The 10,632-nt window shown below is 32.7% G+C and overlaps 1 protein-coding gene across 1 annotated transcript in view; it reads left to right on the top strand.

The window, feature by feature from the left end:
* Positions 1-7,096: 7,096 nt before the first annotated feature.
* LOC114341022 (odorant receptor Or1-like) overlaps positions 7,097-10,632 on the top strand; it is a 66,567-nt gene continuing 63,031 nt past the window's right edge. Inside the window, exon 1 of the mRNA XM_050643220.1 lies at positions 7,097-7,296. Coding sequence (XP_050499177.1) covers positions 7,101-7,296 — 196 coding nt within the window. The 5' untranslated portion in view covers positions 7,097-7,100. The remainder of the gene's footprint in view (positions 7,297-10,632) is intronic.

The raw sequence follows: 10,632 nt of genomic DNA, 5'->3' as shown, positions 1-10,632 counted from the left end.
GTTAAAGAACGGACTACTAAGCGAGTTTTAAAAGCTGTAATATTTTAAATTGTATAATTGGCCTTATAGCGTCAATATACAGTGATGAGTGCGCTAACAACTGGTAAAATAACGGAAAAACGAAAAACATAATACGTTGTGAAAGAAAAAGGGATGAAACTAGTAGAGGTGGGAAATTTTCAATAGAAACCTATAAAATTTACATTATATTGATAGTTTCCCACCTTTAGACGTAGTGGAGTCAAACTGTCACAAGAAAATTTTATAAAATTCTACTGCCACAGTGGCAGTTGCCAAACTCCTCCGATACGTCTAAAAGTGGGAAACTATCAATATAATGTAAATTTTATAGGTTTCTAACGATAATTTCCCACCTCAACTAGTTTCATCTCTTTTATTTCACAACGTATCATGTTTTGTATCTTTTGCATTATTTTGCCGGTTATTAGAGCGCTCATTACTGTATAAGAAAGGAGTTAAGAGGGAATATCAGAATTATAGGGCAATTACATTGCTAAATATAGTATACAAAATTATTTCTGGTATTACCTACAAGTATTGGGACAGGTTGTAGCAGTACGAAAATTAAGCATTTGCTGGTTTGTTTTTAAGAAAACACCAATGTTGGTCCTGTTAAAGGATATTGTTCGACATAATAACGTGGCTTCCGGTATTCTTAGAGATAAATATGGATTTCTACGCATAACATTTTAGAACCCATCTGGACTAACTGTATTATTTTTGATTCAAAGGAGATGGAAGTTGCTTAGCACCGAATTTCACGGCACAATTGGTAAGCCAATTTTTATATCTCCATGGGAGCTGGTTCAAAATATATTTCGGAGCAGTTCAGAATATACGAAGCCATTTTACTTTCGTCTTCGGCTATAAAAACTAGTCTTGGTTTAACATAGCCCACTTGTAGAGTCTCAGTGTTCTTATTTTATAAATATATTGTTGTGGAATTGTTTTTTTTTAAGGAAATTCAAAAAAATTAAATTTATATCAACGACCAAAAAATCATAGCTTTTCATCACCCTCTATATCACCAAAATTGTTTAGAATTTAATGTTGCTATTAAGCAAGTGTTTCGGGGAAAAGTGAAACGACTAATAAGTGTTTCGACGAAATGCACGGGACATGAACAAACAAATTCGGTGATTAGAGAGTTGGACATCGTTGACGAAAACAAAAACGTTTTTAAGATCCTTCCGGGAAGGTATGTTAATGTGGTAAACACACGGTATTAGTTTTTAGTTTTAAAAGTAGAAAGTAGTACAGAACTAATTATGATATTCTTTGAAATTTGACAAATTGTAAAAGTTGTTGGAAGAATATTTGGTTTCTTAAGAAATAAATGGTTTGAGAGAGGTTGTTATTTATTGGATGGAAAATATCAGGAGAAGGGATAATGAATATGAGAGTATGGATTTAAGAGAAAAATAAAGACATTGTGTAATTGACATCTGAGGAAGGCAGTCGAGTTTTAAAAGTGTATAATCAGTGTAGAGTGGTGTGATCGGCCTTTGCGAGCAGAATCAAGTTGAAACCAAATCGTCGACCGGTTGAAGAGTTAATTTTCCTGCTCAGAGGGAGATTCGTTTGTTTGGTCTAGAACGAGTAACTGATTATTATCCGTTTGTGCACAAGATATTCGAGCAAGTCCTGTGTGCAAGTCGAGAAGCCATAGATCACAGGTATTGTATCAAATACTAAATTAGCCCTGAGAATAAAATTTATTGGAAAATTTAATTGGAATTTAGTTGTGTTTTTACAGAAGCAATAAATAAAATAATTGGATAATCAATTAAATTAAGAATTTGCTAATTAATCTAGATAAATAGAAAAAGTAGAGCTATAACAAATGGCGTCCCAACTGATGGTGCATTAGGAGTATTTCTGGTTGCAACTTTGAAAGGGAAGACAGAGGGAAAGCAGGTGATTAAAAATCTATATTGAGTGGTCAAAATTGATATATTTGAATTACGACATATAAATTTCCTTTAGGTACAATTGATATTTGCATTTGATGAATTTTTGAAATATTCGTATTACATTGGGTAAGAGAAAATTTTCGTGTCTGCAACAGATAGGGTATTTTCGAATTTCGTATCAGGCGGGGATAAATTTTATCTACATGTCGATAACCAGAAGCAAAAGCAAAGAAAACAAAAAAACAAGAACATTTGGAACAAGAAGAACATATAGAACAAGAAGATATTTTCGACAATCATGGCATCAGAAAAACAGGAATTATCAGGAATAGATAAATTATTACAACTGATGCAACTCCAGTCACAAAAAATGCACAAAAATGACAATCAACAGGAAACAAAACAAGCAATAGAAGAGAACAATAAGAAAATAGAGTAACGCATAGAAAAGTATGAAAAGGAAATAAACGGATGTTTGACAACAATGAAAAACGAGATAGAACAACAAGAAATGAAAATTAAAGATCACATGCAAGAAAAAGAAATGAGAATGAAGGATCACATGAAAGAACAAGAAATGAAAATTCAAAATAAAATGGAGGAGTTAACAAATTGCCAGAAAAAGGGACTAGAAAATTTGGAAAATAAGTTTGAAAACGCATTACAAGAGGAGAGGCGAGAAATAGAAAGAAAAATGGAGGAAATCAAGACTCAACAAAATGTCGCAGAAAGAAGAGAAATGGTTATACATAGCACAGATGACGTGAAAATACGATTTGGCGGGGATGTAAGAAGATTACACCCAGTACCCTTCATAAATAGCCTAAAAAAGAAAGTACAGCACATTGGAAATTTTGAAACAGCTAAAGAAATATTCAGAAACCATCTTAAGTATGAGGCAGGTGTGTGGTTTGACAGCAAAGAAGAAGAAATTGACAGTTGGCAACAGTTTGAACAAAAATTTTTAAACTATTTCTGGGGAAAAGTCCAACAAATGGAAATCAACAAAGAATTACAAAATGGGAAATACAATGATCGGATGGGTATTTCGGAAAAAACATACGCATTACAAATATACAATAATGCAAAACATTTACAATATAATTATTCGTCAGAACAATTAGTCGAACTGATTGCAAGACATTTCGAAGAAACGCTAGAAGACCACATCACATTGCAAAATTACAAGGACATAGATAGTTTGTGCCAATTTCTACAAATAAGAGAATCGCGTCAAAGAGAAAGAAAATCAAGAAGATCGCAAGATGATTACAGACCCCGAGAAACACAAGATTACAGAGATAAAAGACAAAATAATAGGAGGGACTATACAAGACGAGAATTTAATCCCAGGAGGGAAAACGAAAATAGAGACAACGGAAGAGGAAATTATGAACAAAGAAATAGGCAATGGAATGAGGACAGAAATCGAGATAACCAGAATAGAAACACCACACGCAAAAATCAAGAAAACAGAAATAATGGTAGTTAAAATGAACAGGGATATCGAGAAAACCGAAACAGATCCAACAGACCAAGAGAAAATAGAAGAGAGGTAAACAATACCCAGACAGAAGAATATGACGAAGAGAGACACTACGACGGAAGTATAAACAACGAGGAGCAAACGGCGTCTTTTCACGAAGGCGATCACTAGTAACAAAGAACCAAACAGGAATTTTTTGTCACCCGAAGGAATTTATAAAACTGGCAGGAAACAATGAAAAAAGAAATGGAATAAATTTAAAATTTGTGGATGGCTTTATCAACGAGAAACCAAGTAAAATTAGGATAGATACTGGCTCAGAATTAACACTAGTCAACAGAAAATTAATAGAAGAAGTTAATTTAACCAATTTAATTTACAAAATACCTAGGGTGAACTTAGTGGGCGCAAATAAACGGACATTGGCAATAATAAATGAAGGCATACGAATAAAGGTACGACTGGATAAGAGATTTTATGCACTACAATGTTTAATAATGCCAAATATGTCGCATGACATGATCGTAGGAGTGGACGAATTGACAGAAGAATACGTAGCAATTGACTTCAAAAATAACCGGAAGAAATTCACAAAGGAAAAAGAAGAAGAACCGGAAAATTTCGAAAAGGACAAGGAACATGAGAAACGGAAAATGGACGATTCAGAAAAAGAACAAACAGTGGAGATGAATGTGGCGAAGAAACAAGGACAAAGGAGAAAGAAAAGAAGATGGCAAAGGTAGATAAAAGAAAATGAAACCTGGGACTCCTCAAAAGAAGAGTTGAGACCCGAAGAAGAAAATTTAAGAGTAACAAAAGCAAAGGAAACCTGGGATTCCTCAGTAGAAGAGTCGAGCCCAGAAGAAGAAGAAAAAATGAAAGTGAAAAGAGAAACTGAAACATGAGATTCCTCAAAAGAAGAGTCAAGCCCAGAAGAAGAAGAAAAAATGAGATTAACAAAAGAAAGAGAAAGAGAAGGAAAGTAGATGCATTTGAATTTAAAAAACTATGAAAAATTCAGAAATGGAGAGCATAAAGTTGCCCAAAAACAGGCGCATGATGTTTGGAAGAAAAAGAGAATGAAGGAAATAGAAGAAGAAAGTCAAAAGATCAGAAAAATATGTAATTCACGATGTGTACAAATATCATGAGTAAAAAAAGGAAGGGTAGGTAGTAAATAGCTTAAGATAGGAAATAGGACATAAAGTAGGATAATGAAATAGGTATACCGGAAAATTGTTGTGCCTCGAGAAAATCGGTTGCAGATGCAAAGAATTTTATAGAATTCAAAAGGCGGGGATTTTGTTGTGGAATTGTTTTTTTTTAAGGAAATTCAAAAACTTTAATTTATATCAACGACCATAAAATCATAGCTTTTCATCACCCTGTATATCACCAAAATTGTTTAGAATTTAATGTTGCTATTAAGCAAGTGTTTCGGGAAAAAGTGAAACGACGATATTCTTTGAAATTTGACAAATTGTAAAAGTTGTTAGAAGAATATTTGGTTTCTTAAGAAATAAATGGTTTGAGAGAGGTTGTTGTTTATTGGATGGAAAATATCAGGAGAAGGGATAATGAATGTGAGAGTATGGATTTGAGAGAAAAATAAAGACACTGTGTAATTGACATCTGAGGAAGGCAGTCGAGTTTTAAAAGTGTATAATCAATGTAGAGTGGTGTGATTGGCCTTTGCGAGCAGAATCAAGTTGAAACCAAATCGTCGACCGGTTGAAGAGTTAATTTTCCTGGTCCGAGGGAGATTCCTTTGTGTTGTCTAGAACGAGTAGCTGATTATTATCCGTTTGTGCACAAGATATTCGAGCAAGTCCTGTGTGTTTTTCTTGGAAGCAGTTTTGACGAGAGGGACTTTTTTCGCAACAACTAGAGGGTACGTGTTGAGAGAATCAAGGACGTCGCAATCCAGAAAACGAGGGAGTGAAGAATAAAAGGTTAGTCAAATCATTTGTCTGAATGGAGAAAATTTATTTATATCAAAACCACATTTGTTTATTTGCTTATTGAACAATTTTTTTTGTACTCAGTTAGTCATTTCAAATTTGAGAAATCAATTCAAATGGAGAAAAGTAAAATTCATTCAATTTAGCATGAGTAAATAAGAAATTAATTAAATAAATATGTTTGTCAAAACAAGGAGATATCAGAGTTAGAGTTTAAATTTATTAAGTTAGAGATTGTTGCAACAAAGTTAAATTTTAGTATTTTTTGAATCATATGTACACGGCTTAATTGATAAAAACAATAGATTACATTTATATGATTTTGAGTGTTTTCAATTTCCCTGTTTCTACCCTGGAAGAAGTAAGCAACTAGAAATACTAGAAGCCACAGATCACAGGTATTGTATCAAATACTAAATTAGCCCTGAGAATAAAATTGATTGGAAAATTTAATTGGAATTTAGTTGTGTTTTTACATAGGCAATAAATAAAATAATTGGATAATCAATTAAATTAAGAATTTGCTAATCAATCTAAATAAATAGAAAAAGTAGAGCTATAACAATATATTCTAATTTTTTAATACTGTCTCATTCTGGAAAACAGTTAAGTAGGTACTGCGCTCTTAGGTATATTGTAGATCATAAATTCAGTAAGATTCAGTAAGATATAGTATATTATTGTACAACAAGTGAGACAAAGACATATTTCTCACGAGCTCAGAAGTTTGTTGGCACGAGCCGAGACACGAGGCGAGTGCCGCAAATCAAGCGAGGGAGAAATATGTCGTTTTCTCATGTGTTGTACACTGTACTTTTTCTATGGATGCGTTTTTGTCAAAATTTCAAACTTAAGTGCTTTTAGGTATGTTATATGGCTAAATTGAAATAAAATACATATACACATATATAGGTATTTAATATTCTTAATATTTATATACTTTATTTATTTAAAATTATAATTAACAGTTGTTATGATTAACTATTTAGATGGGTAATAAGCCACAATTAAATTGAAAAATAATTTTATTAACGTTTCTTTTATTAACTATCTTTTAGTAAAGTCGTCCCAGGAACGCAACTCATAAATATTGGCGATATCATTTTAAATTCTTCCACTTTAAAATGTATAATATACGTCTGAATTTCCAATATAAATGAGTCAGATTAAATAAATTATTAAAAGAATTTTTTTACTTGGCAACAACATTTTTGTTTATTTTAGTAGTATTTTGTATTTTGACAACGAAACCCGATTTGGGCTTCGAAACGTTAATAAAATTATTTTTTCAATTTAATTGTGGCTTATTACCCATCTAAATAGTTAATCATAAAAATGCACAAGGAAATAGCTTCAGAACAAATTTAACAGTTATATTTGAACAGTTTTGAAAGGTAATTCCTGGTAAGTTTTGCTTCAACACATTTTGTTTGACAAATATAACTGTGTTTGTATTGTGCGTGTTACCATGGAAACGGCTATCATAATAATAGGTATGGAAACCGGCGGAGAACTCGTGAGAAAAAATATTTCTCACTGCAATGGCCGACTTTTCTTATTGCGTGAGAAATTTTTTTTTGAGTATATGTAAGTACTGAGATAAGTTGCACATTGTATAGCATCCATAGAAAAAAAAATTTTTCTACCTTATCAATTTCATTTTGTCAATAGTAAATAATTTTAACTAATACATGAAATTTATTCCAGGGCTAGATAATAATGAAGGGAATAAAAGAGCATAGGAATAAGCATAGACGCGTCAATTTGGCTGTCAAAAATCCCGAGTTTAAATTTAACTTTAAAGATATTGTTAAATATAACGTTACGGCTCTGTATGTATTTGCCTTTATGGTACCAAATATTACAGGGTTTATGAGCGGTTTTTTATTTGGATTAAGATTTCTGCTTTTTGTAGGTATGTACAAATTATAGTTTAATAATAAAAGAAATTCTTAGCAGAATTAAAAATATTGGTTTAGAAGGATGGATTACATCTATCCATAAGAAAGGAAATAAGGAAGATTGCAATAACTATCGGGGAACTGTTACGAGCACGCTTAGCAGATTATATGAAAGAATTATAAAAGAACACATATGCGAAGTTGGAATTTTGGCACGCTGTAAATTCAGGAAGTGAGATGTAATTTGAGAAAAAGCATATGATAATATACCTATCTCGAAATTATGGCAGGTACTCCAGGAAACGTCAATCAATCATACGCTCATAAAGGCTATTCAGAATATATACAACAACATGGAAGCCCAGGTAAAATTAGGCAATAGAATATCGGAACCATTCAGAGTCAATAAAGGCCTACAACAGGGATGCTGCATATCACCGACACTCTTTAAAATCTACATTGGTAAAGCTCTCCACCAGTGGAAATCGGAATGCACAGGTGGACGATGATACTTGTTTGTATACCCTCCAATTTGCCGATGATCAAGTAATATGTGCAAATGACAAAGAGGATCTCGAGTACATGACACGAAAATTGAATGAGGAATTTAAAAAATGGGGTTTGATAATGAACATGGAAAAGACGGTATACCTCTGCGTAGGAGAGGAAACAACAAAACAATAAAACGATGTGAAGAATGTAAATACGTGGGAATAAATTTTAACAAAGAAGGAACGGATGATGCAGAGATAAACAGTAGAATAAATAAAGCTAGAAAATTAATTAAATCTCTGAATGGAATATTATGGAGTACTGAAATAGGAAAACAAAGAAAATTGAGAATATATGACACAATGATAAAACGTACACTGCTGTACGGATCTGAAACGTGGCGTCTGAAAGAACGTCAAATAAGGAAAATAAAAGCCACAGAAATGGATGCACTAAGAAGAGCAGCTAGAAAAACGAAACTTGATCGGGTTCGAAACAACACAATTAAGGAAGAAATGGGTCTAAAAGAAACTGTGACCGACTGCATAGATAGAAAAGAGCTTATATGGTATGGGCATGCTCAAAGAATGCCAGAAGAAAGACTACCAAAGAAAGTAGCAAAATGGATACCACCGGAACACAGGAAACGAGGAAGACCAAATAAATCGTGGATGGAAGGAGTTCGAAGATCAATGAGCGAACGAGGATTGACAGAGGACGATTGTAATGATAGGACGCGATGGCAATTGGGCATCGGACAACGTCGCAGGACGTTCGAACCCGAATCTATATATTTAGTCCAGAAAGCCACTGCGCGTCCGCTAGGAAAAATATTCTAATTCGGATTTTTTGCACAATCTTACTCAAAAAGGACTCCTTTTAACAAATTTGCATGTTGCCAGGACCAAAAGGTGGTCAAAAATTTTTTAAACGTTTTTTTTTTGTTTTTTTCCTAAAATTATTTTTTTTTGCATCGAACAAAGTTTTTTTAGGTTTTTTGGATCATTCCAAACAGAAAAGGTCTTTAGTGACTTTTCTCTAAAAATTATAGTTTTTGTCATATAAGCGATTAAAAATTGAAAAATTGCGAAATCGGCCATTTTTAACCCTCAAAAACTATGTGAAAACCTTAAAATTTGAATGTTGCCAAGGTAGGTAGATATTCTTTAAATATCGATTGATGAAATCCCGAAGAGTTTTTTGCAATGCAATATTCAAAACTCCTTTGTTTTTTAATTGATAATCAAGCGTGCGCGACACTATTTTCCACCGACAGTATGGTGCAAATGAAAGGAATAAATTCGTTATTTCGTAAACCGGCGCATTTAAGAAAAAATCCCGAAACACGTCGATTTGTATTTTTAAGTTATGATATTGTGGCATGTATGGTATACTAGTGACGTCATCCATCTGGGCGTGATGACGTAATCGATTATTTTTTTAAATGAGAATAGGGGTCGTGTGGTACCTCATTTGAAAGGTTCTTGAATTATCTATTCAGTAATATAAACATTCACATAATTATTTATACAGGGTGCCCAAAGAATTTTTATTAAATTAAATTACTTGAAAAAAAAAGAAGTAGAACGACACCCCGTATAAATAATTATATAAATGTTTATATTACTGAATAGAGAATTGAAGACCCTTTCAAATGAGCTAGCACACGACTACTATCCTCATTTAAAAAAATCATCGATTACGTCATCACGCCCAGATGGATGACGTCACTAGTATACCATATATGCCATAATATCATAACTTAAAAATACAAATCGACCTGTTTCGGGATTTTTCCTTAAATTCGCCGGTTTACGAAATAGCGAATTTATTCCTTTCATTTGCACCATACTGTCGGTGGAAAATAGTGTCGCGCACGCTTGATTATCAATTAAAAAACAAAGGAGTTTGAATACTGTATTGCAAAAAAATCTTCGGGATTTCATGAATCGATGTTTAAAGAATATCTACCTACCTTGGCAACATTCAAATTTTCAGTTTTTCACATAGGTTTTAAGGGTTAAAAATGGCCGATTTCGCAATTTTTCAGTTTTTAATCGCTTATTTGTCAAAAACTATCATATTTAGAGAAAAGTTACCAAATACCTTTTCTGTTTGGAATGATCCAAAAAACCTAAAAAAACTATTTTCCATGCAACAAAAATAATTTTAGGAAAAAAACAAAAAAAAACGTTTAAAAAATTTTTGACCACCTTTTGGTCCTGGCAACATGCAAATTTGTTAAAAGGAGTCCTTTTTGAGTAAGATTGTGCAAAAAATCCGAATTAGAATATTTTTCCTAGCGGATGCGCAGTGGCTTTCTGGACTAATTAGATATAATTTATAGATCTCCCCTGACCTTCTTTTAGTCTAGGCGCCAAATAGAGGTCACCGTGTCATTTTCAATTCTGATGGACAAACTCAACGGTTTCTTATGGATTTTTGGCTGCTGATTACGAATTTCGAGGGGGGATTTCGATCTGAGTGGTCAAAAAATTGTTATAAACAATTTAATTGTTTATAAATTGTTTAAAAGGCTCTGGCTCATAAACTAAAAGAGACAAAAAAAATGTTTCAAATAAAATTTGTTCCCTAATAAAAAACGAGGAATCAACCGTTTACTAAACTTAAATCTGACAATTAGAACTCAAGATATTGTAAAATTAGTGCACAATGCAGATTGCAAATTGCAAAATAAGTATTTTTCGAAGCTTTACTGATCGTCACTCGGCTTCTACGCATGCAAATGAGCCTTATGAGGTGTCCTTTTAAAGCTTAATTAAGAAGCTTCCAAACAAAGTTTGTTAAATTATTTGATCTTCATTTGTTTTAAAGTTATACCCGTTTGAAATTATAAT

Source organism: Diabrotica virgifera, chromosome 2 (assembly GCF_917563875.1).
Source record: "Diabrotica virgifera virgifera chromosome 2, PGI_DIABVI_V3a".
Lineage (NCBI taxonomy): Eukaryota > Metazoa > Arthropoda > Insecta > Coleoptera > Chrysomelidae > Diabrotica > Diabrotica virgifera.
The sequence above is the reverse complement of the archived record's forward strand: the minus strand, read 5'-3'. Positions and strand labels throughout refer to the sequence as shown.